We start from the raw sequence: 24,403 nt of genomic DNA, 5'->3' as shown, positions 1-24,403 counted from the left end.
CCCAAGGGGGTATTTGGAGCTGGGAGGGGGTTGGGTGCTTTTCCTTGCTTTTTATCATTTTCTAGTAGATGATGTGGTGGTTCCTGAAGGCAACAAGACCCCTAATCTGCCCCAAAGAGGAACTTGGCCAAGAGGTAACGTGATGGTGGCACATCCCAGACATCCCCAATCTCCCGGGGCTGGGGGTGCTGGGAGGCTGAGCACCCTTGGGTGCTGCTGGGGGTCCTGGGAGGGACTTGATGGCCAGATCCCAAAGTCCAACTCTGCCTGAGCGCTCCTGCTGCAAGAACGAGGCCAAATCCTGCACCCAGCTCAGCCAAACCACTGCAGACGGGAGCCAAACCACCCGTTCTCCTCGGGGATTTGAGGAAGGGGGATGAAACCCCTCCACAACACCCCCATCCTTGATCCCCAGACAGGTCCCCTGGAGCCCCCGTGACCCACCCCCAGCGCCCAGGACGAAGCCACCACAGTGCACGAGGACTTTTATTGGGTCTTGTATGTACAGTGCCGTGGGGGGGGGGCTGGCGAGGGTAGGGGGGGTCGCCCCATGCCCTGGCTCAGAGGACGGGGTGCTTTCCCTGCTGCTGCTGCCGGTTCGCCAAGTGCATGAGCTTGAGGAGCAGATCTCCAGCCGAGCCGTCCAGCACCGTCAGGTTCTTCTCCGCCTCCTCCTGAGCCCCGTCCCCGCCCTCGTCCGGGCAGGCGGAGTCCATCGAGCATGTGTCTTCAGCGGGAGGCAAAACGTGGGGATGGAACAGGTTATTGAGCACCCCGGGTGGTTTATTTTATGGGTGGGTGGCAGCCGGGGGCCCCCGCACAGCTTGTGCTCCAGTTTTGTGCCTCCCCGTCAACCAGGAATGGGGTTGGACGAGGAGTTTTTTCCTGGTGCATTGGGGAGCCTGAATGTGCCTGACTGGGAAAAAGCTTATGGTGGTGGGTCGGGAAGGAGTTCTGAGACCCATCCTTTAGAATCAGGGAATGGTTTGGGTTGGAAGGGACCTCAAAGATCATCCAGTTCCACACCTTGCCATGGGCAGGGACACCTTCCACTAGCCCAGGCTGCTCCAAGCCCCGTCCAACCTAGCCTTGGACACTTCCAGGGATCCAGGGGCAGCCACAACTTCTCTGCCCAACCTGTGCCAGGGCCTCCCCACCCTCACAGCCAAGAATTCCTTCCTTATATCTTCCCTGAATCCAACTATCCAAAAATGCCTCCAAACGGAGCCAACATCGCACCCACTCCCCGCCTCAGTTTCCCGTTTGGAAGGGAAAACCCCGACAGCAGACGAGGCTTAACTGGAGTTCTGCCCCACGCCCCTGTGACCCCCTCGTGGTCCCCAGACACCCCAAACCCTGCATCCCACCACCCCAGCAGCCCCGTTACCGGCGGTGCAGCAGATCCCGGGCGCGGCGCAGCGGCCCCCGGAGCCGCAGGGCTGCCCCCCGGCCTGGCAGGGGGAAGGCAGATAGTCTTCCTCGGCGCAGCGCCGCGTCTCCGCCGTGCCCAGGTAACAGCCCAGCTCGGCGCCGCAGCAGATCTCGGGCCCGAAGCAGTTCCCTCTGTTCCCGGGGCCGCAGGGCATGCACTGCGGGAAGGAGCTGCCTGAGTCCCCCGTATCCCCCCCCCCCCAAAAAAAAAAGGGGCGGACCATCTGCAGGGTGGACCCTACACTCTCTTGTGTTAGAAAGCAGCTCCCCACCATCCCCCTTTCCAGCCCTTGGAGGTGCCACGCTGGCGCAGGGTGAACCGTCTTGTCCCCGCCACCTCGTGCTGCGGCGCTGGCCCGACTTTGGGGGGTCCCCACTGCCCTTCATGTCCTCCCTGTCCCCTCTCCACGCGCTGTCCTGTCCTCCTGTCCCCCTGCTCTCCTCATCCAGCGGGATGCTTTGCTGCGGCCGAGTTTGAGCTTCTCCTCGAGGTGCCGACAGCATTTCGGGTGCTCGTTCCTCCGCCACTCACCCTTGGGCACGTCCCCCAGCCATCCCAAAAAACCCTCGCTGCTCCGGGGAGTGTGGCACGGCCAGCGGTGCCAAGAGGTGCCGAGGAGCCTCCGCACCCCGCAGGGCCGCTCTGCCCCCTCCAGAACCCCATCCCCCGCCCCAGGCTCCCATCCATCCCGTACCTGTCGGAGGGCTGTGTCGGCCAGCGCCCGCTTCCCGCCCCGGGGGCAGTTCTGGATGTAGCAGGCGGAGGACAAGGCGAGGAGGCAGAGGAAGGAGAGGGGCAGCGAAGGTTCTGCCATGGTGGAGGGTGCCCGGGGCTGTGCCACTCGCGCTGTGTCTGGCCCCGTGCTGGGAGAGCTCCTTTTATGCTGCCATCGCTCCTTCCCAGGGGAGGAGGAGGAGGAAGAAGAGGGATGGGTTGTTGTTTTTTTTTGTTGTGTTTTTCTCTCTCTTTTTTTTTCCCTTTCACCAAATCGCATCCAAGAGAATCTGTAATTGAGATGATTCAGTGCAGCAGCTCTCGGGGCTGGTGAATTCCACCCGTTATTGCTCCGAGGGGCACGTGCCAGCTCTGGGATAGCTGCTGGCCCTGGGATGGGCAGTCCTTGGGAAGGGGACCTGGATGAGGGGGTGCAGATTTAGGGGGAGATGCTCCTTCAGAAGATGCCTGTCCGGGGAGGGATGCAAATTTAGAAGGTGCTGCCTGGGGAGGGATGTTGGTTTGGGAACAGATATTCATTCAGGAGATGTGGGTTTGGGAAGGATGCGGATTTTAGGAGGGATGCAAGTTTGGGAGTGATGGTAGTTTGAAGGTTTTGGGAGGGATGGTGGTTTCAGAGGGATGCTGGCCTGGGAGTGATGCTGGTTTGGGGAGGGATGAAGGTTTGGCAGGGATAGTGGCCTGGGAGTAATGCTGGTTTGGGGAGGGATTAGAGTCTGGAAGGTGCTGGTTTACGGGGAGTTGTTTGTTTTGAGGATGCTGGTCTGGAAGCAGTGCTGGTTTGGAGGGATGCAGATTTTGGGAGGGGTTCTGGTCTTGGAGGGATGCTGGTCTGGGGGTGATGCTGGTTTGGGAAGGGATGTTATTAAAAAAAAAGGTCTGAAGGGATGCTGGTTGGGGGAAGGTTGTTTGTTTGGAGGATGCTGGTTTGGGGAGGGATCCTGCTTTGGAGAATGCTGGTTTAGGGAGGGATGTTGATTTGAAGGATGCTGCTTTGGGAGGGATGCTGCTTTGGAAGATACTGTTTGATTGATGCTGCTCTGGGAGGGGATGCTTGAGGGAAGAGATGGTGTCCAGGCTGGGGCAGAACCCCGGAGGGCACAAATACACCCCAAAACCCAGGAGCTGGGCTGCAGCACTGGGGTGCAGGGCAGGACCCTGCCAGAGCCAAGGGACCCATCAGTGCCACCCACTGCTCACCCTCCTCTTCCACCTCTTCTCCAAGAGACAAGGCAGGGAAGCCAGGGCTGTGGGAAACATCTGTACAGGGAAAACAGCAGCAACAACCCCCCTTCCCCTCACCATCCAGCCATGAATATTCCTGCTGGTCCCAGATCCCTTTCCCAGCAACATGAATTAATACGCAGAGGGGAATTGAGCCCTATGAGCACCCACCTCCTCCTTCCCCCCAAAAATGCTGGCTCATGATGATCAGGAGGGGCTTGTTTGGGGGTGCAGGGAGGGAGGGTGGGCAATGTGGGGGTGCTGCCAGCTGTGGCCCAGCCTCTGGGGTGGTTTTGTACCCTGAGCTCAAAGGTGGGGAACTGAGGCAGAGAACCATCGAAATCAGCCTGGATGTCACTTGGGGTGGCTGAATGTGGGTTTTCACCCCCCCTCTCATTAGTGTCCCTCATTTTCTTCCCCTCGTTAACATTCCTTTTCTGCTGGATCAACACCCTGGAGCAGCTCAGCCCTGATTGGAGCAAGGAGGACCGGTGTACTCTGGGTGGGGAGGGGGCTGCTCTGCTCCAGCATCCCAAAGGAAACTGTGACCCTGCTGTCACCTGGAAAACCAGAACACTTTAAAAAGCTCCATAGGAACCAGGGAGGGGTCCTGGAGGGGACTGGAGCCCAGAGCATCGCTTTGCCACCCAGGGGAAACTGAGGCACACAGGGGGAAGCCTTTTATTTGGCAGTTCTGGGGGGCCCAGCCTGCTCCCAGCTCCTGTGATTTTGGAGCATGGATCAACCCCGGGCGCTGGCAGTCCTGGTTTTTGGGGCTTTTTGCTGGGTAACATGAGGGTGATCTCCCCTCCTCCAGGTGCATGAAGGCAATGCAGCCCCTGACTCAGTTCTCCCCGGGACCAAGGGAGCGGCGAGTTCCCAAATTTGCCCCGTGACGCCGAACCACCCACGTGGCGCGGCCGTGGGGGATTTAATGACCCGTGTTATTATAACACCAGCCATGCTTCCCCATCCAAATCCATCCCTTCACAGCGGGAGCCCAAACCCACTTACGTTGCAGGGCCAAGGAGGACGCAAAAGCCCTCGGCTGGGAAAACTTTTCTTTAAAAGAACCCCAAATGTCAGCTCTAAATTGGGTGTTCCGCGCTCCTGCTCCGTCTCTTCATTACTGTATCGTAAAATTACATTAAGCCGGGAATGATCTGCATCCAAATGACTCTGTGTCTGGAATGATAACGCAGGAATATGAGATTAAAATGTAATTATGCTCTTTAAAGTCAAGGAAGGTTAATAAAATGTTTTTCCAAGTTGCAGAGGCTCCGCAGCCGCCACACGGAATCACTTACAGGAATCAAGGGGAGGGCGAGGGGGGAACGGGGAGGAAAAAATGGGTGGAAAACATGAAAATGGAGGTTTGGGGGAGGAAATATTGGGGTCACATGAGGTGAGTCATGGGACAAGTGATCTCAGGGTCATGGGTTTCACAGGGCTGGGCAGAGCCAGCTGGGAATATCCTTGCTGGGCTCTGATGTTCCCTGGTACCTGGGATGATGCTGGACCCCCATCCCACATCCTGCTCCCAGTCAACACTTTGGGGCTACTCAAAGTCGTGCCCCAAATCCCCCAGGCCCCAAAGCAGCCCCAGGGTCCCTTCTCTGTGTCTCCAGCACTGGATTTGCTCTGCCACATCCCTGCTCTTCCCCAGGCTCTTCCCAGGGCCCCAGAGGATCTCCCTTCGTTAGCGCCGATTTCCTAACGATGTGTGCCGTGGCATTCGTTGGCACAGTTAGTGGCTGCCATCCTTTTCCCAGATCCCCTTGGGAGTAAGGGAAGCCCCAAAGGCCTGACACAGGATGGAGAGGGAGCAGCACCCTCAAATCCACTCCCCTGCTCAGCCAAAACACAGCCCCAGCTCTTGTAGAGACCAGCAGAGGGGCTGGGGTTGCCGGAGGGGCTCAGCCACGGAGCTTATGGAATCGGTAAGGTTGGAAAAGCTCACTAAGATCATAGAGTCCAACTGTTCCCCCAGCACTGCCAAGGCCACCACTAACCCCTGCCCCCCAAGTGCCACATCCACACAGCTTTTAAATCCCTCCAGGGATGGGGACTCCAACACTGCCCTGGGCAGCTGTGCCAGGGCTGGACAACCCTTTCCATGAAGAAATTTTCCCTCATATCCAACCTAAACCTCCCCTGGCGCAACTTGAGGCAATTTCCTCTTTTCCTCAAAATATAAAAAAAATAGCAACAACACTGGGCATCCTGTTCTAATACCTGACCACCCTTTCCATGAAGAAATTTTCCTGAATATCCAGTCTAAATCTCCCCCATCTACCATTAACAGTGAGAGGTTCGTTAGCTCTGATGACTCCAACAAAGTTTGTGTGAGCCCCTCCAGAGGCTGGAGAAGGGATGGAGGTCACAGTGCTTGGCTGCAGCACACAGAGCTCCAAGTGCCAAAGTTTAACCAGGATAAATTAGAGTGGCAACATTTAATCAGGATAAATTAGGGAGTGTTGGGAAAAGGGATGAATTTCGCCGGTTTGTGCATTTTCCTGCCTTTGCCATGGATGCAGCAGGGAAGGAGAAACTTCCTGAACACATCACTGATGCACTGGGAATATGGAGCAGGTGAGGCTGGCAAGGGAGAGCTCCCTTCTCCTGCCTGGGAGGACTAATGATCCTCAAATGGATCTGTCACGAACGTGTCACTGTCACCCCATGGCTCAGGGGGGTTTGGCTGGGGACTGGTGGAGAGGGGGGTCCTGCACCTCCTGCCTTTTTCATGTTCAAGGATAAAGATGCCTCTTTTGCTCCCAGGACAGCAGGAAAACAGCTTTGATGCTCCTTTAAAGGAAGTCAAGCTTGGTTGGGGTGCTGCCTTGCTGCCCTTTCCCTCCAAGTCCATCCCACCGGGATATGGATGTCACATGAGAAGGTCACATGAGACCAACAAGGGATGGATTTATCTGAAAAATGCTCAGAGAGCATTAGAGGAAATGGCTCAAGCCTCAATCCAAGGCCATTCCCCTCCTCCTGGGGAGAAGACAGACTTGGTGCTGGGAATAAATTTGCTGGTGGTGTCTGTGTGGGAGCTGAAGAGGGATTGCTGTGGGTCCTGGAAGAGGAACCCATGGGAATTCCTGGCTCTGTGTCACCCACCACCCAGCCCATCGCCTCGGGGTGCAGAAGGTCCCTGCTGCCCACAGGGGTTTCAGTGCCCCAGGTCAGGGGGCCTCACACCCAGCTGGGACACCAGGTCCTTCAGCGAGCTCCAAGATGTGGGCACAGAGGGAAACTCACCCCTGAATCCTCAGCAAGAAGGGACACAGCAGGTTAAACGTGCTGCAAAGGGTCCTATAGGGTTAAGAGGAGGAGAAATTGGGGGATGAAGGCTCTGAGAAACCTGATATGAGGTGGAAATGAGCCCTTCTCTGAGCAGAGGAGGGACCTGATGTCCCAACACCACTGTCCCTTCCAACCTCTGCTCCTTGCTCGCTCCCTGTCCCTCCCTCCCTCTCCTCCAGAACTAAGGGAACCTGGAGGTAACTCAGGAGATGGCTCCTGCCTGGATCACTGCCCAGCAGGATATCACAAGGAGTGGAGTGGAGATACTTGTCTGAGCCAGTGGCTTTGGGTTTTGTTGGAATCATCCAGAGGCTTTGTTAGTGCTGGAGACGGTGACAGCTGTGTGGACTGTGAGCTCCTGCAGCAGCCACCCTCCTCCCTTCCCTGGAGATCCATGTGGAGGGGGAGGTGTGAGAGCTGAATCACCCCTGAATGGCTCACTGCAAACACGACAACACCACTGCATCAAGTCGATTTTGTTGCCTCTGAATTGTGGGATTTTTTGGAAGTTTTTGCCTGTTCTCTAAGAGTTTCTTATTTAAAGATGTGGGATTTTCTATTTTTGCTCCTAGTGGAGACAGGCCATAAACTCCTGCTGACGCAGACAGGGAGCAGGATCCGTGTGGTGCCAGGACAACGCCGTGTTCCAGTGGAAGAGCAGCTCCTTCCTGTGCCAGGAACACCACAAGTTGCTGAGGTGCTTTTTGAGAGCAACTAAAGGTGTGACAAAGGTGAGTTGAGTCAGCTGGAGGCTCTTTATGGCCCAGAACATCAGCCAGGATATAGGAATTACCAATTAAGTGCCAAAAGCAGAGGGTTATGAAGGTGACAAACCCCCTGCTGTCACCAGACCCCCCCCCCCCCAGCCCCCCAGCACATCCAGGATGGAACATATCCCAGCCATTTTCCTTCTGCCTTTTCTCTGAGCAGCTCTTTGAAGCCCAGACCCCCAGGGGTGCAGGTGTCTGAGTCTCAACCCTGTGATCCATGAGGCTGCTGCCACAACCTCTCTCAACCCCCTAGGTCTGTGTGTTGATTGAGCTTTTTCCAGCCCATTTGTTCCTGCTCCGCACAGAGATTTCACTGCACAGAGATTCACTCCACGACATCATTAAGCCTCACAATGAGACCAATTAGGAGCCAGAAAGAGAAACCTGACTTTAAACATTTTATTAAGGCTTAAATGTCTATCAGCCAGCCTGGAGCTGGTCTGGTCACACGACATAAACCGAGAGGGACGTCGGGTGGGATGGGATGGCTTTTCTACAAGAGTTGGTGTGAGCAGGGGTGAGATCACTGCCAGCTCCTCATACCTTAACCACGGCCTCTTACCGCTGGATTCCGGGAGGGAGGAGGATTCCAGGATGAGGGATGTGCTCTGGGAGGAGAAGGTGAGGTGGGGAGGAGGGGGGGAAGTCAAGGAGCTTCTGTGTGTTGTCACTCACAAGGACTTTTCCTGCTCCACAACCGAAGGGGGCTGCTCGTCAGAGGTGTGGTCTGAGCTCCCAGGGAAGCTGCACTCGCGGTCCGAAAGGCACCTAAAGCTAAACCACTGAGCCACGGGGAGGTGGTGGGAGGGCGGGTGGAGATCAGTCCTGTATAAATACACGTTCCTCGATAAAGAAGCTATGGCTTTTGTTATCCTCCGGCGCGGTGCTCTAACCCCCCACCCCCCCACCCCGCTACTCCGCAAGCACAACGCCGAGTCCTCTCCGGCTCCTCCTGCGGGCCGCTGATGCTCCGGCGGATCCACGGGGAACGGCACCAGCTTCTCGTCCTCGTCCTCCCGGCAGCCCGGGGGTCAGAAGTGAACCCTCCTGACGTCCTGGGTGGCTGCCGACCTCTTGCAGCTCCCGCACTGGATGGGGGACGGCGCCTTCTGCCGCTCGGCCAGGCAGGGCCGGCACACGAGGTGCCCGCAGGGCAGCTGGTAAATGGGCTCCGGTTTGAAGTAGGAGGAGAAGGTTTTGCCGCAGGAAGAGCATCCCTGGGTCTGGCTGCTCCTGCCGTGCTCTGCAAATCACAGGATCACAGGATTGTGATTCGGGTTGCAAGAGACCTCTGGGATCATCGAGTCCAGCCTGTGACCGATCCCCACCTCGTCACCCAGCCCAGAGCACTGAGTGCCACCTCCAGGCTTCCCTGAAACACCTCCAGGGATGGGGACTCCACTACCTCTCCAGGCAGCCGGTTCCAACATCTAATCACCCTTCCTAATGTCCAACTTAAACCTCCCCTGGTGCAGCTGAAGTCTATAAAGAAAAGGGGGCAGGAGCAGTGGATCTGTTGGGGGGTGATAAGTTCAGGCTGGGCCACTCCTCTGTACCCAATCCTGCCCAAGAGCCAAGGGCTCCAATTCCTGCAGACACGGGGCACTCATGGCTCAGGACTGTGCCTCTTTCCTCTGTCACTGCCCTAAGGAAAGGGAATGGTCCAGCTTCCAGGGCAGGCTGTGCTCAGGGAAGGCTGGATCACGTCAGCACTTGCACCGTCAAGCTTTTAATTGAGGACAGATGACTGTAAGAAAGGGCTTTTCACTTTTACTGAGACTTAACTCATCCTCCCTCCTGCTTTTCTGACATGGATTAAAAGCAGCGATTCCCAGTTGGAATGCTTTAGGCATCACTTTGCATTCCTGTCACACACGACCCATCGAGGTCTACTCAGTCAGCTCTTAAACAGCAGCGATCTTAGAGGGGACACGAAAATGCTTAATGACTGAATGTCACTGTGGAACAGCAAAACCTGTTGGGGGAGGGAGGGGGAGAGGGAGAGAGACAGACAGACAGACAGCCCTGGTCCTTCCATGGGGTCAGCTGGTCCTTCTGAACCTCCTTCTTGGCAGAGCCTCACACAGGGGAAGGGAAGCCAGCACTGGACTGGGGAGGGACATCTGAAAGTTCGGTGTTTCCCTGAGTCCCAAAGAGGTAATTTGGGGAATGCACACACAGCTGGATGAGCATGTCCAGGCAGCAAGTGGGAAGAAGACAGCGAAGACTGGGCAGCCTGGCTTTCATATACTCAATCCTGATGGGATTCTGGGCACACACGTGGCTGGTTGGCCTGTGATGTTGCTGCTGGGACCTGGTCCTGTTAAGGGTCTGGAAGCCTGGTCCTATTAAGGGTCAAGGATTTCGAAGAATCATGGAATGGTTTGGGTTGGAAGGGACCTCAAAGATCATCCAGTTCCACCCCCTGCCCTGGGCAGGGACACCTTCCACTAGCTCAGGTTGTTCCAAGCCCCGTCCAACCTGGTCTTGGACAGTTCCAGGGATAAAGGGGCAGCCACAGCTTCTCTGGGCAACCTCACCACCCTCACAACCAAGAATTCCTTCCTTATATCCAATCTAAACCTACCCTTTTAGTTTAAAAACATTCCTCTTTCATCCTATCACTATCTGCCTGTGTAAAAAGCTGCTGTTCCCCTTTTTTACAAGCCCTCTTTAAGCAGTGAAAGGCCACACTGTTTGCTGGATTTACACCTCTCCAGTGGCATCTCCAACCAGACTCATTCCCCATCCACGTGACAGCTCCCAGCTTGCTCCATGCAGCCCTCAGGCAACATTTAAACCACTCAGCCCAAACTGCAGAGCTCTGGGAACAGCCTGTACTAACCTGGAGCAGGCTGGGCTGAGCACTGTCCCAGCACAACACATCCTGGATCACCTCTGGGCAGCACAGACACAGGACAGCCAAGAATATGGGAAAATCATAGGAGTCATGTCCCAGCCTGCTCTGACTCTGGGCATGGACAACAACATACACTTTCTAGGGGTCAGCAAGGTGGGAGAATAAACCATTGCACTGCTGAGATATAGTTAAGGATTGTGAAGTAAAGCCTGCTGGGAGACAATGTAATATTTCTGTACTGAATAGGTAATATTTTGGGGTCTGAAGAAGCACACCTCCCAGAGGTGATCCAGAGGCACTTGCTGCTTACCAAGGACTGTGCCCACGCTCCAGGAGCTGCTGCAGCCTCCCTCACTTGGCTGCTGCTGGCTCTTCATCAGCTTGGCCGTGAAAGAGGGCATGGAGCTGAGGGCCGAGGTCAGGGCAGTGTCCAAGCTCTCCGACAGCTTCTGCTCGTGGGACACCAGATCTGCAAAGAGGAGCACAAAGACCAGCTCTGCAAAGAGCAGCACAAAGACCAAAGACGTGCTCTGCAAAGAGATCAAGTAGTGGGAGTTGGGAAAAAAAAATGTGCCATGGAAATGCTGCTTTGATTCTGAACCTTTGGGACAACACTCGGGTTTTTAGAAGCCCTGCCACTTGTTTTCTTGAGAGGTGTCTTTTTCCCATCCAGGTGCCTGGATAAGGATGGACTGTCTCATCTCCTTTGGGTCCTAAAGGTGAAAAACCCTATGGATTACAACCAGACATTCCTGTGGTGTCCCAGTGCCAACTTATGCAGAATCAGAGAATCCTTTGGGTTGGAAAAGCCCTCCAAACCCATCACGTCTAAATGTTCCTCCAGCTCTGCCAAGACCACCACTAAATCATATTGTCAAGTGCCACATCCACATGGCTTTTAAATCCCTCCAGGCATGGGGACTCCACCACTGCCCTGGGCAGCTGTGCCAGGGCTGGACAGCCCTTTCAGTGAGGAAATTTTCCCCAATATCAAACCTAAATCTCCCCTGGCAAACTTGAGGCCGTTTCCTCTTGTCCTGTCACTTATTACCTGAGAGAAGAACCAAACTCCCACCTGGCTCCACCCTCCTGTCAGGAGTTGTGGGCATCTGCAGGTCTAAAAAAGGGCAAAACCCCAAATAACCCAGACACTTGCTTTTCCCTGAAGCCCCAGGCCCTCCCTCAGCCCTCTCCCTGAGGATCCCAGCCCAGCGCTCCCAGCCTTGCTCCGTGCAGCTCACAGAGAACGTTTAGACCACTGATAAAATCTGTGGGGCTTGTTTTTTCCCCTCTGTCCCAGCTGTGATCCCAAGGCCCAGGGCTGGACCCTCCCTGCAGCGCCTCGTCCTGTGCAATTCCGACAGCACAGTTAATTAAGGCTCAGCATTGGGAGAATGTTGCCTGCATCACTAATTCTGTTAAATCCATCACCTCCCAGAGGAACACCTCGGAATTAGTGCTGCACATTTGCCCCAGCAATCAAGGCTGATGACACATTGAAGCACAGCTCCCTGGGCTGTACTTTTATTTATGTACTGTCATAGCTCCCCCAGGAGCTCCAGGACCCCCAGGGCAGGCCCTGCTCCTGTGGGGCTTGGGCACATCCCAACAGGAGCTGTTACACACCCCTGCAACCAGAATAACTCATGATTCCTCCTAAACCAGGGAATCAGCTCCAGACTGAGGGATCAGAGCACAAATGTGCAGTCTGACTCCTCCCTGCCCTTTCCAGGACCACCAAACAACAAGTATTTTCAACCAAGGAATTTGTTTAAAATCAAACCACTGCCTGAGCTTTTCCCTCAAAACATTTTTTTTTTTGGCAGTTTGGGAGAAAGGTGAAGGCAGTGGCAGGTCCCAGCAGTCAGAAGCTCTGGGCCACCTTTTGAGATGTTTTAGACCACTAGGTTAGAAGGAGAAGAGGAGGGTTAGAAGTCCAAGAGGACTGGACTTACCTGCCTGGAGATCACACAATGTGTGACCACAAGACACCCACATACTTGTATTTACACCTCCTGCTCAGCCCAGAGCCTCACAGGAACAGCTGCTCCCTTCAACCTCACCTAAATGTGAGCTGCTAAAGCCATCTCTTTTCCCACTTCCCAGCTTAAGTTCCCCTTCCTCCTCCAGCAGGATCATTACCCCAAGCAGGAACTCAGTTTAATGACACCAGAGAAGATTAAGCTTTGCTGTGTGCAGCAGTTAGAGCCATGTAACAGCTGCACAGCAACTCCAACACATTTCAGGAATTCCTGTGACAAGGCAAAATGGATCACAGAATCATGGAATTGCTAAGCTTGGAAAAGCCCTCTGAGATCACTGAGTCCAACCATCCCCCCAGAGCTGGATCATCCATGTCCCAAAGTGCCACATCCACATGGCTTTTGAATCCCTCCAGGGATGAGGACTCCACCACTGCCCTGGGCAGCTGTGCCAGGGCTGGACAACACTTTCCAGGAAGAAATTTTCCCCAGTATCCAACCTAAACCCCCCTGGTGCAACTTGAGGTTGTTATCTGGGAGACCAACCCCTCCCCAGGTTCCACCCTCCTGTCAGGGAGTTACTGAGAGCAACAAGGTCCCCCCCCGAGCCTCCTTTTCTCCAGACTGGAGAATGTGTTGTATTCCCAGCAGTGCTGCTACCAAATCACTGAGAAAAGCATGGATAAAAGGAAACCAGTCCCCCCTTCCTTCTGCTGCAGCCACAACTGACATCCCTTGTCTAATTTAGTCCCTACCTGCTTTTCTGCTTTAACCACATGCAAACCCTGTGCAAGTCTCTCCCAGCCTGGGCTGTCCCTCCTCCCTGCTCTGGAGGCAGCACTGCCTGCAATTCCCTTGCTGTGGTTGGTTCCAAGTGCATCCCACTCCTGCTTTCCTCCCCAGCTCCCTCCTCAGGATAAGATCAGCACAGCCAGGACTCCCTGTGCCATCACCCCCAGACACTTCTCTTCCTGTTTTTGCAGGACATAATAAATCACCCTGGATAAGGAAACTTCCAACCAGCACAGTGAGGAAAATGCTGCCTCCACATGGACGGGGAGGAGGAGAAAGGAAATCCAAACTAAAAGGAAAAGGTGGTGACCTGAGCAAAAAAGGGGGTTGTGAAACAGACTGGACAGGTAACATGAGAGGTGAATGAAATGACCCATCAACAGGCTGGAAGCTTCCTAGAGGTGGGATGGGAATCCATGCTGGAGCAAATCTCCTGATTTGAAAACCCAGCCTCAGGCTGTCACAACACTGAAGAAACAGAGGTGACCGAGGGAGCCACGATACCTGTGGAACAGTCCATCTGGGTCAGGTGGGAGTCACTGTCAGTTCTCAGTTTTTTAGCACTGTTCTCTGAGGTAGAGGAGACAAGTAAGTTTGTAGCAGAAAAATAGGGCGGCTGCAGAGAGCCCTGGTCCAGGCAGTCCATTTTCCTTTTCAGAGAAGACATGGTTATGGAAGAGGGCACGAGGGTCTCCGAGGAATGAGCCCTCCCCAGCAGGTTGGTGCCAGGGATGCTGTGCTGCAGCAGGAAGTGGTCTATCCTGGCCTTGAGGGTGGGGTGAGGTAGGGGCTGCGAGTGCTGGCTGAAGGCCACCCCGGTGAAGGGGTCGCTGGGGACCCTCCCCCAGGACGCCTCGCTCCGGTTGCACTTTTCCAAGGTGGTCTGGTCGATCACCTTCCCGGAGGGCAGGAGCATGGGGAAAGTCATGATCTCCAGGGTGATGGGGTCCAGGAATTCCTCGGGGATGTCCTGGACGACGTCCACCAGCTTGCGGAGGGTGTGCTGCTCGCTGTCGCTGGCGCTGAAGGGGACGCAGTCGCTCTCCATCGGCGTCCACAGCTCCGGCTTGAGGCTGCCGGCGTCCTGGGCCAGGAACTGGGAGGCCACCTGGAAGACACCCTCAATCACCTCCTGTGGGCAGGACTTGGCAGGCTGTGCCCACACCTCCAGCCTCTTGATGCTCGGCAACCCCCCACCCGCCACGTGCGTGATGCAGATTTTCAGGTGCGACACGTTGCTGAGCGAGGCGGGGCCTTTGTTCCAGAGGTCCTGGGACACGGAGCCGGGGTAGGAGAAGACATTTTCCATCTGATGGAAGGGAGGCCTCGGCTTGAAGCCTCTGTGGCCGAAAGTCACTTTGCTTTGATTCTTTAGGACAGCTTTGCCCACCAGTGTGAAAGTGTCTTTGTCCGACACAGGCTGCCCGGCCAGACCTGAGAAGGGCCCCTCGGGGCTCTGCCAAGAGGTTTTGTGGCTTGAGGTAGAGGTGTAAACTTCGAGCCCAGAGAAGGTTTGGTACCCCCCAGAGGAGATGTCGATGTTGATCCTGCAGATCTCGATGTTGAAGGGAAAGGAGATGGTGACGTGGACTGGGGGTTTGATGAAGTACTCGCTGCGGAAACCGCGGTTCCTCCTGGCCAGGTCCTCGGAGATCAGGTTCTCCACTTCGTAGCCATCAGCAGAGATCTGTGTCCCAGGAGAAAACTGGGTTTAGTTTGGAGCAAGAAAATCAAAGGAAAACTAAATTCACAAGCACTTAGGTAGATTCTCAAGGTGATATCAAACAAAAGGCAACACCACACTGTGGTTTATGTGCAGCTGAGACAAGGCAGCAGATCCCTGCTCCCACCCACTCCCACCCTCCTCCAGCCACATGATCCCATCCTCGCTTCCTGCAGCCTCTGTCACCTGTTCAGCCATGGGCAGAGCTGATTTAACTGCTGGAAGAGTGGAAAATTAGGGATGGTTTGTGGTTTTGGCTGGGTCAGTGAAATAAAGCAAGTGGGAGATGGCGGCTGGGAGCAGAGATGTGTGTGAGGAGATGGGAATCTCCTCTTTCGGTCTCCTTTTCACATGAGAGTCTCCTCTTTTTCCTTATGCCAGCTCCTCCTGCTGTGTGGAAATGCACTTGGAATCAGCACAGGATCCCAGAGAAACCTCTGGAGGTCAGCCAGCCTCTGGGACCAACCCAAATCAGGCTGGATCTCCAGTCTCCCAGAACATCCAATCCCACCCTCTGCTTTGCTCCTGGGCAGGCTGGCTCCACCCATTCCCTTTCCTGGAAGCTCTGGGGTCTAAGAAATCTGCAGCACTTGCTAAATGAACAAATAAAAGCAAGGGATATCTATTTATTCCACCTGTTTGATAAGGGCTTGATCATGACAATGACACCAAACCTCCATGGCTTGGCTGGGTCTCTCCACACACCACCTGCAGGGATGGTCACACCTCTACTGCTGCAAAACCAGCACAGTGTTTACAAATCCAAGGCTGTCTCGGATTTTGGGGAGAGGTGCTGTGGAGACTTACAGTTAAAAAATAGCTCTGAGTTAAAACTGAGGGTTTTTTAAGGGATTCTGACGTGCTGAGGGAAAACAGAAGTACTTGGAAAGTAACTTCAGCAAATGCTGTCAAGGGCTGTGTGTTCCACTGGACAAAGGGAAAGCTGGAATACTGCAGGGAAAAAGGGATCTCAGGTCAAAGAACACACACCTGATAGCACATAACACCATCTGGTTATGAGATCCTGCAAAATTAGGGCTTTCCCCTCCAACAATTAGTGGGTGCCACATGAGAGCAGTGATGTTAATTATCCCAGAGGAACAGTGAACCCTCCCCAGCCCCAACCAGTCACTTCCATCTAATCCCTCCATCCCTCTGGTTCCCTAAAAACCCCCACATCACTATTTTACCTTGTTGCAGTGAATTCTTGGCTTGAACTGTGGGAGACAGACGTTTATGACCATCTTTGCAGCTGGAGAGGGGTCACTTTCTGAGCATCAGATTCAGCTTGTAAAAAAAAAAAAAAAATTAGAAATAAAGGCAGTGAATATCCATGAACAGTGAAACATGTTTAGGAGCCTGGATGAGCTTGGGAATTCCTAAAATGCAGTTCAGATCTGATTCCAGGAAGTTAAGCCAATATAAACCCAAAGATTGTGGTGAAGAGAGGGGATTGGAAAAAAAAAACCACATTAATATTGATTGGTGAACCCCTGGAGAAACATCAGAGAAAAAATGGCTATTTTAACTAAAAAATATGGACAGACCAGCAATTGGATGTGAAAATTTATCAGAGATGCAGGAGGTTTTGTAGATGCAACAAAGCACCAGCACAGCACAAGAGCCTGCCACAGGAGCTGGTGGGAACCAAGATTAACCACAAATATTAATAACCAGTGTTAAATACCTCCAGGAGAGCAGAAGGGCATTGAATAGCTCTGAGGGAGATGTCTGGGTTCTGAACACCAGCAGCTGATTCTTCTGCCAACGTTCATTAAAGAAACTCAAGCGAACACACCTTGTTTTCCATTGGAAAAGAAAATGTGGCTGGAATTGGCTCTATCTGATCCCTTTTAAGAATGAAATTATGTGTGAGGTAAGAGCTTTAACCTCACATTAACCCCAATTTTAACATGTCACTGCCTTGGGCAGCCCTGCAGATCAGGAACTCGCTGCCTCCTCCAGGAACAAGCATCTCTTTAATGATTTTCAGCCAAAGTTGTTAGTTCAGCCCAAATGAAATCAGCCTTCTGGGGGCACCTCGGTGCTGCCAGGGAAAGGCAGAGTTAATGAGCTGCATCTGAGAGGAGAGAGGTGGAATCCCAGGCACAAATCCCACATATAAAACCCAACACAATATGGAATCTGAGCCAGGTTACAATGCCAGTGCTTGACCAAAGCAGTGTGACCCTAACAAGAGGTGTAACAGGGCAGGTGAGCAGCCCTTCCATCCCAATATTTGGTCTGGCAACCATCAGGAGCAATTCCTGCTCCTCACCAGGGAACACAGGACCAGGACAAGCATAAACCAACTCTCCTCCAGTACTACTTTCTGAGTCTGAGAGGCTGCCAGTGGGGAACTGGTCAAACAGGCTTTTAAACTGGTTTGACTTTTGGGCATCCACATCTTAAAGGAGAAATCTGAGGGTTTAACTACAAGTTCTGCCTCAAAACTGCCCCTTCTGGTTCATTTTGAGCCAAACTGAATTTACCAAGTGGTAAATTCACTCAGCCCTCAGCACTGGTGGTGTGAAAAATGGCAACTCAACTCTCTTTGCTCCCTTCCTTGGGAAAACTCAAGATTCTCCCTCTGTTCTCTCTCTCTCTCCTCACATCTCTTTCCTGGGCTGAAGACTTCTCCTGTGGCATATGGATAATTCAGGTATATTTTACAGGATTTTTTCCTACCTGTTTGTGACCCTGACAGACTTAAACAACTCTGGTTATTTTCCCAGGTTCAACACCTCAGTAAGGAAAGGGATTATTCTCCATGTCTGAGTCACTGCTCTCCCTTCTACTGAAAAGTTATGCTACAGACTTCATGGCAAAAATTGGTCACCAAGTTGCTTTCACCCATGGCTGTGTTTTTTTTCCTCTCTCTTGAGTGTGAACCTTCTCTAAGGTGAACAAAGATCCTTCACTGAAGCAGTGAAATCTAGACCTGAAGGACTGTGATTTCTACTCCTCCGTGCCAGCAAAATCCTCTGTGGTCTTGGATAAGGAATTTCAAATCAGGCTGTCTGGAGCTCATCACAATGTGCTTCCTGGTGTCCTACATATGACTATGGAGCTGCTGCCATAAGGAATGTGCGTGGTGGACACCAAACTAAAGCCCTTGGAGGATGAAATTAATGTCTCAGGGTCTGAGCACCGCAATCTTCTGAGCACTCAGCATCCACACTCTGTCCTGCTAAAGGAGAAACCCAGGCTGTGCCCTCCAGCCCGAGCTTGATGGCAATGGGAACAGTGAGGAAATGAGTGTGTTCCTGGCACCCAGTTCAGCTTCATCACTAAATATTCTCTCCCAAATATCACTGTTCCTGCTCTCACAGAGCCACCAAATCCACCCACTTTGATTCAGGGCAGAGAAAGGAGTAACCACAGAGAAAAATGAACTGTTAGCAGGTTTTATTTGTCGTGGGAGCCTTTGAGGATCTGGGTACAAAAGGAGAGCGCGGGACACACGGGTGTGAGCAGAGCAGAACTGGCCACGCAGCAAGGCCCAGAGCACCCGCCAAAGACTGACCCACCACTCAGAGACCAGTTTAACCAGTAACCAGCAGCAGGCATGCACTGGGGAGGCTCTGAGCCAGCCCCACACCCCCCTACCCAGCCCTGCTGAGCAGCGCCGGGTCGAACACTTTGTAGTGGAGGTAGCTGAGCTTCTCGGAGCGTGAGCGCCGGAGCAGAGGGAACCATTCCCAGAAGGGCAGCTCCACCACCACGTATCCCAGGTGCCGGAGCTGCCGCCGCTTCAGGCAGTGCAGCCCCAGGAGCCGCTTGGAGCTGTAGCAGTAGTGGTTCCTGTTGGACACCTGCAGAGCCAGCCTCACCTCCCCAGGCTGAGGGAGGGATGGAGGAGCTCCAGGACAGCGCCCTGGTTTAGACTCAGCTGATGATTTGGCCCCTGCAGTAAGAGCTCCATCTGAGCACAGCATTCCTGCTTCATCCCCTCTCTCCTGCCTGCGAGTCCTGCCTTCATTTTCCACTTCCACGGGAGACCGGCCATGAGCTCTCCCCTTGATAAGCTGAGCCATCAAGTCATCTGTTAGACTGACTCCGATGTCTTTGAGCTTCCTGGCTGCCACAGGACTCTTGAAGTTGAAGGGGATGGGATGTCCATCCGTGGCCAAACGCACCTCCAGGTCGCTGGACCTCGTGTGTGGCAGGATCATGTGGTTCTTCACGTACTCAGGGCCCCCCAGCATGCTCTCCAGGAGGGACGTGGCCTCCACGATTTCGGGCCTGACGTAGATCTCCTGCTCTGCAAAGCTCAAAGCCATCTCAGCGAACTCCTGGCAAAGCTGAGGCGGGAGGCGGTTGCCTCCATAGGTGGGGCACTCGATTTCAACGCTCTTCCCAAGGGTGAACAGGTCCTTGTTGAGCTCATATTTGCTGCCCCTTGTTTTCTGGACAAAATCCTCCCTCAAGGCATAGTCTATCAGCTCCTCTGGGAAGCGTTTGACAAAGGCCAGGCCAAGCAGAGCAGTGAGGAGATGCTCTGGAAACTTCTTAAATTCATGGAGTTTTCTATGGATCTGCTTTATCAGGCTGGAGTAGAACTCCTCCTCGTTGGGAGGTTCATAGTCCAGGCACCCAAACGACCACAGGAACTTGGCAGCGTCTTTGCTCCGGCAGTAGGACACCTTGGAAGGCAACGACGTGGCCACAGCAGCCAAAACACCCTCGTCAAAGTAGTGCAGGGATGAATAGGTAAGAGTGATGTGCATGATGCCCTGGATGTTCACTGTAGGAATCCGCTCGGGAATCACCTTCCCGAGCTCCTTCAGGAGGGGCAGGTGGTCCATGCGGGTGTAGCGGAGCATCTTGAGCACGTTCACCAGGGCGTAGGTGCTCATGTCCTCCATCTGCAGGGAGACCCTGTCCGCAATCCTCCTCATGACGTGGTCAGAGATGCCACTGACGGACTTGAAGAGCCCCAGGCAGATGGCTCCCAGCTCCTCCAGGGTGAAGGAGTCCAGGTACTTCAGGATCGCGCTCTCCACCTTCTGCGCCAAGTCTGCGGGCGACCGCCGGCCCTCCCCGATGATGTAAACGAGCTGCACAAACTGGGGCAAGGTGAGGTCCTTCCAGTGCAGGTTGGCAAAGCTGAAGAGGATGCTGAGGTAGGAGGGCACGCTGCGCTCCAGGCAGCGCCAGCAATCCGCCACCAGCAGCAGCTGCTCCAGCTCCATGTCCCACGCCCGCCGGCAGAACTCGCCCTCGCACGCGTCCAGCAGAGGGTGGGCGGGTGGGACGGCCAGGAGGACACAGGACTTTAGAACGTGGATGAGATCTGGGGTGCTGAAGAGCCTGATGGCTCGGACAGCACAGTGACACAGGGCATCAAACCTGGGCTCGGACGCCAGCCCCGCGCGTCGCTCCGCCGGCAAACGGCTCAGCCTCTGGAAATGATCCGTGATGGATCCCGGGCTGCCCTCACATGCAGCCACATTGTCCAAAATGGAGTCACCTTCCTCTGCAGGGAGGGGCTGTGCTGGCTCAGAGCTGTCACAGCTCAGGGATCTGTACTCAGGCCTCCCCTTCTGAAACATGCGCGGGTCCTCCTTGGAGTCGTGCACCTCCCACTTCTCCTTCTCCGCCTCCTCCTTGGACAGCGCTGCCAGGATGGTCTGCTGGAGGAGTGTGTTGGACCTGGACTTGGACGGGGCTCTCCTGATGGGTGGCAAAGTTCGGGAAGAGGCAGCAGGGAATGCCTGTGCAGCCTGTGCAGCGCCAGGGCTGGTGAACGTGTCACCGAGGGCCTGGCCATTGTCCCTATCCAGGTGCTGCCGGGAGCCAGCTCTGCCTCTGGCATAGGCAGATGGATTGTACAACACTCTGTAGTCCAGGGGGTTCAGTAGCTGGATTGTAGCTGTGGATTCACTCCCAGTGTTGGCTGTTCCTGGGTTATCCTTCTCTTCCTGCTCACATTTGCTGCTCCCATGCTCGGTCTCGCGCTTGGCTGTGGTCGAAAACGCTGCCGCCCTGCTCAGCCTTGGAATTCTTCGGCACATGAGCACTGTAGCCATGGATCACAACTTTACTGGGCTCTGAACTGCTTCCAGGTACTGAAAAAAGGGCAGACGAAGAGTGAGTGGCCTCCACCTCACAGGCAGCACCTTTTAATTTATCCTTTACGCTACAGACAGTGAGGAGACGCCGGAGTTCCCCTTGGATGGGGCAGCTGGTTCCCTATGGATCATCACCTCATGCAAAGGCACGTCAGGACAAGCACCCAGGTGACCAGAAGTTGGAGTACAAGGCACTCGGGTGTCACCTGACACTCAGCAGACACAAAACAACCTGGCACAGACTGTAAGAGTCAAGAAAAAAAATAGTTTTTTCATTTTTAAGAGACCCAAACTGCTTTGCTTTCGCTCTAAACAATGAAACCATGTTTTTGCAGTAGAGCTGCAGCTTTGAGAGGCTTTATGTGTTCAAACAGAGCATTCTGTGCTTTGGTCATCCTGGCCTGAAGCACCAACCACCACCTGAAGAGTTGTCCAAAGATCCAGGGTGCTGCGCCGCTCTTTGCCCCTGGAGACAGGATGAGGAGCAAAGTCTCTGCACAACCAGGGCACTGGGGGGAAAACTGGCCCAGAACCTGCAGATGGAGACGGGAGGAAAGAAGAAACCCCAGAGCAAAGTGGGAGAAAAGCATGGGAGAAGTAGCATGGTGAGTTGAGAACCAGAGGGAAGGAGCTTTACACTGCAGATTTGGGATCGTTTCTCAGCTTCCCGATGAGGAAAGATGTGGGGTCGGTGCAGGCAAACTCAGTTTTCAGCAGCAAAATGGGAACTTTGGGGGTAGGAGAGGTGGGGGGTGAACACTGCGGGTTTGGGTGTGGGAGTGGGAGAGTCCTTCCACTAGCCCAGGTTGCTCCAACCTGGCCTTGGACATTTTCAGGGATGGGGCAGCCACGGCTCCTCTGGGCAGCCAGTGCCAGGGAAGCAGGTGAGGATGTGTCCCACCCTCTGCTCCATGGACAGGGCAAACAAAAATGTGGATTTCTGGAGACAACCGTGCAAGGAGACAGGCCAATGTGATTTTAAGATGATCAGTAAATATTTGTGAGCTGCTCAACAGCCCCTAAATTCCTTACTTGTACCTCGAAGCAGCCCCTGATGCAGATCAAGCTCTGCCCCACAGACCACGGGCAGCTCCGAGGCCAGGACTGTCCCCTCCCAGCAGGAGAAGCCAAATGGTGCCAGGCAGGAGAGACTCTGCCCCTTCCTGCCTTGTCTGGGGAGCAGGGGAAGGAAAAGCCTCCGCAGGGGCTGGACAGGAAAACCCAAGCCAAGGGCTGCATGTCAAAGAAATGACTGGAAAAATGATAATTTCTGGCTCTCCTGGCTGCGATGTCCAGCCTGGAGTGGGAACAGGTGACGGATGCTGGAGACAGGGAAAAGGAGACCCCATCGCATCCTCTCCAACCTCCTCCTCCTTCCAGCACTGAATATCCTGAGCTGTGGGACCCAGCATCTCACAGAGCACCTGGAGGACTCTTGGAGGGGCTGGATCAGGCTCCAAAAATCATCTTGGACAAGAGGACATTTCTCCAGCCAAGGCTTTCCCAGAGAATTCCTCTTCCTGCCTGAATTTGGGCATCTTTATCTGTTTTCCCACCAGAGGCAGGTTGTTTATCCACAACCACTTCCATCTGCTGCGGAAGGTGATGCTCCCGGTGAAATCCAGTGCTGCTGTTCCCAGGAACACCCCCCTCCCAGCAGCAACAGCCCCACTTCAAAGCCAGGGAATCAAAGTCCCAGAGAGGGCTCCCAAGTGCTGCCAAGAATGTCCTGCATGGATTCTGTGTGGGGCTGTGACACATTTGGGAAACGAGGCAGAAAACAGAGTATTTCCCTCCTCCTTTGCTCCAAATCCAGCAAAAAAAAGGGAAGATCCCTCACAGGGGAGCAAGGTTGGGATGGGACAAGGCAGTTCCAAGCATCTTGGAAGAACAAGGGCTGGTCCAAATGATTATTCCATGATTTCACCCACCCCCAGCCCCAAATCCTTGTGATATTCCCAGTTTCCACACTGTTTCTCTTCCAACTCAACCCACACCTCTCCTCAGTTTGCCTCCCTTCACCCTGAGCAACCAGAGCCTTCCTTGCTCCTCCCACTCCACATCCCAGCACAGCCAAACTCCTCCCCACCCCTGGGAAAGCCTCTCCAGGATTTTCACTTCCAAAAAGCCGTGGAGTTTTGGAGCTGGGCCCTGCAGGGCTGGGAATGCACCCTGAGAATGAAAACACCTCTGTGTGAGTGTCACACTCAGAGCTGAGTGTTGCTGGACATCTGGAAAACAACATTCCTGGAGGGATCTCACCCATCCTGGGGATAGAGGAGCATCCCAAAAAGCTGCCAGGGCTTTTGGTCCCTCTGGAACACTTTTGGCAGCACTGGAAACCACCCCCCAGAACCCACCCTGGGCTTCCCCCCACAGCCAAGGGGCAGATGGAATCTCCTGGGGATGTGTGAGGGATGAGGGGGTTATGGAATGCTGGGGGTAAAACAGCTACTTCTGGCCAACACCTGAAGTGAAAACCTGTGCCTAGGATGGAGGGAGGAAGGACACAAAGGGGATTTCCCCCCCTCCATCAGTTTATGGTGTCAGAGCACAAAACGGTCACTTTTTGGGTTGTTTGTGGTTTTTCCCTCTTTTTTAAGATCACAGAATCCCAGACTGGTTTGGGATGGAAGGGGCATCAAAGACCATCCAGTCCCACCCCCTGCCACGGGAAGGGACACCTTCCACCAGCCCAGGTTGCTCCAAGCTCCATCCAACATGGCCTTGGACACATCCAGGGATCCAGGGGCAGCCACAGCTTCTCTAGGAAATTCATTCCAGAGCCTCACCACCCTCACAGCCAACAATTTCTCCCCAGTATCCCATCTATCTTCCCTCTGGCAGTGGGAAGCCATTCCCCCTTGGTCTGTCGCTCCATCCCTTGTCCCCAGTCCCTCTCCAGCTCTCCTGGAGCTCCTATAGGCCCTGCAAGGGGCTCTCAGCTCTCCCTGGAGCCTTCTCTTGTCCAGGGGAACCCTCCCAGCTCTCCCAGCCTGGCTCCAGCGCAGAGGGGCTCCAGCCCTGGCAGCATCTCCATGCGATTCCCTTATCCCAAGGCTCCAGCGGGGGCAGCGCCGGCAACCGCAGCCTCGGCACTCCCCCCCACGCCACCTACAGATATATACACCACAAATACACACGTACAGCGGGGGCAGCGCAGGCCCAGCCGGGACTCACCGGGGCCGCTCCGCCGCCTCCTCCTTCCCCTGCGCCTCCTCCTCCTCCCGCCGCTTCCGGTCGCGCGGCGCTGACGCCACTTCCGGTCTCTCCCCCGCACACCACGTGACACGCGGGTCACGTGTCTCCGAGGGGCGGAGAAGTCACGTGGCCGCCCCGGGAGCCACCAGGGCCGTTTCCGTGAGGGGGAACCGGGACCCTGAGGGACCGAGGGGAGCCACGGCACCCTCACTACCCTCGCAACTGGCTTTCCCGGAGAAGCTGTGGTTTCCCCATCCCTGAAACTGTCCAGGAAGGACGTGGAGCTGCTGGCGCGAGTCCA

General features: G+C 54.5%; 3 protein-coding genes across 6 annotated transcripts; all 3 read right to left on the bottom strand.

Annotated features, from left to right (window-relative positions):
* Positions 1-468: 468 nt before the first annotated feature.
* On the bottom strand, positions 469-2,275 carry LOC113983498 (vasotocin-neurophysin VT). The gene is made up of 3 exons (XM_027712663.2): positions 2,127-2,275; positions 1,388-1,589; positions 469-727 (listed from the first exon to the last, which is right to left on the bottom strand). The coding sequence occupies exons 1-3, from the start codon at positions 2,244-2,246 to the stop codon at positions 561-563; spliced, it is 489 nt and encodes a 162-aa protein (XP_027568464.1). The 5' UTR covers positions 2,247-2,275; the 3' UTR covers positions 469-560.
* Positions 2,276-8,414: 6,139 nt separating this feature from the next.
* Positions 8,415-24,137, bottom strand: UBOX5 (U-box domain containing 5). 2 transcript variants are annotated; one of them, XM_027712667.2, is made up of 5 exons: positions 24,049-24,137; positions 16,018-16,114; positions 13,609-14,791; positions 10,641-10,799; positions 8,415-8,713 (listed from the first exon to the last, which is right to left on the bottom strand). In XM_027712667.2, the coding sequence occupies exons 2-5, from the start codon at positions 16,069-16,071 to the stop codon at positions 8,502-8,504; spliced, it is 1,608 nt and encodes a 535-aa protein (XP_027568468.1). In that variant the 5' UTR covers positions 16,072-16,114; positions 24,049-24,137; the 3' UTR covers positions 8,415-8,501. The 2 variants fall into 2 exon arrangements, with proteins under 2 accessions (XP_027568468.1, XP_027568467.1); XM_027712666.2 differs by having other exon boundaries at positions 24,082-24,120.
* FASTKD5 (FAST kinase domains 5) lies at positions 18,221-24,120 on the bottom strand. 3 transcript variants are annotated; one of them, XM_027712665.2, is made up of 2 exons: positions 24,082-24,120; positions 18,221-20,898 (listed from the first exon to the last, which is right to left on the bottom strand). In XM_027712665.2, the coding sequence occupies exon 2, from the start codon at positions 20,857-20,859 to the stop codon at positions 18,433-18,435; it is 2,427 nt and encodes an 808-aa protein (XP_027568466.1). In that variant the 5' UTR covers positions 20,860-20,898; positions 24,082-24,120; the 3' UTR covers positions 18,221-18,432. The 3 variants fall into 3 exon arrangements, with proteins under 3 accessions (XP_027568466.1, XP_027568465.1, XP_039241549.1); XM_027712664.2 differs by having other exon boundaries at positions 24,049-24,113; XM_039385615.1 differs by lacking the exon at positions 24,082-24,120 and adding an exon at positions 22,991-23,526.
* Positions 24,138-24,403: the final 266 nt, after the last annotated feature.

This window comes from Pipra filicauda, unplaced genomic scaffold (assembly GCF_003945595.2).
Source record: "Pipra filicauda isolate LSUMZ 115617 unplaced genomic scaffold, ASM394559v2 scaffold422_size665910_pilon, whole genome shotgun sequence".
NCBI lineage: Eukaryota > Metazoa > Chordata > Aves > Passeriformes > Pipridae > Pipra > Pipra filicauda.
This window is presented reverse-complemented; position numbering and strand designations above follow the sequence as displayed.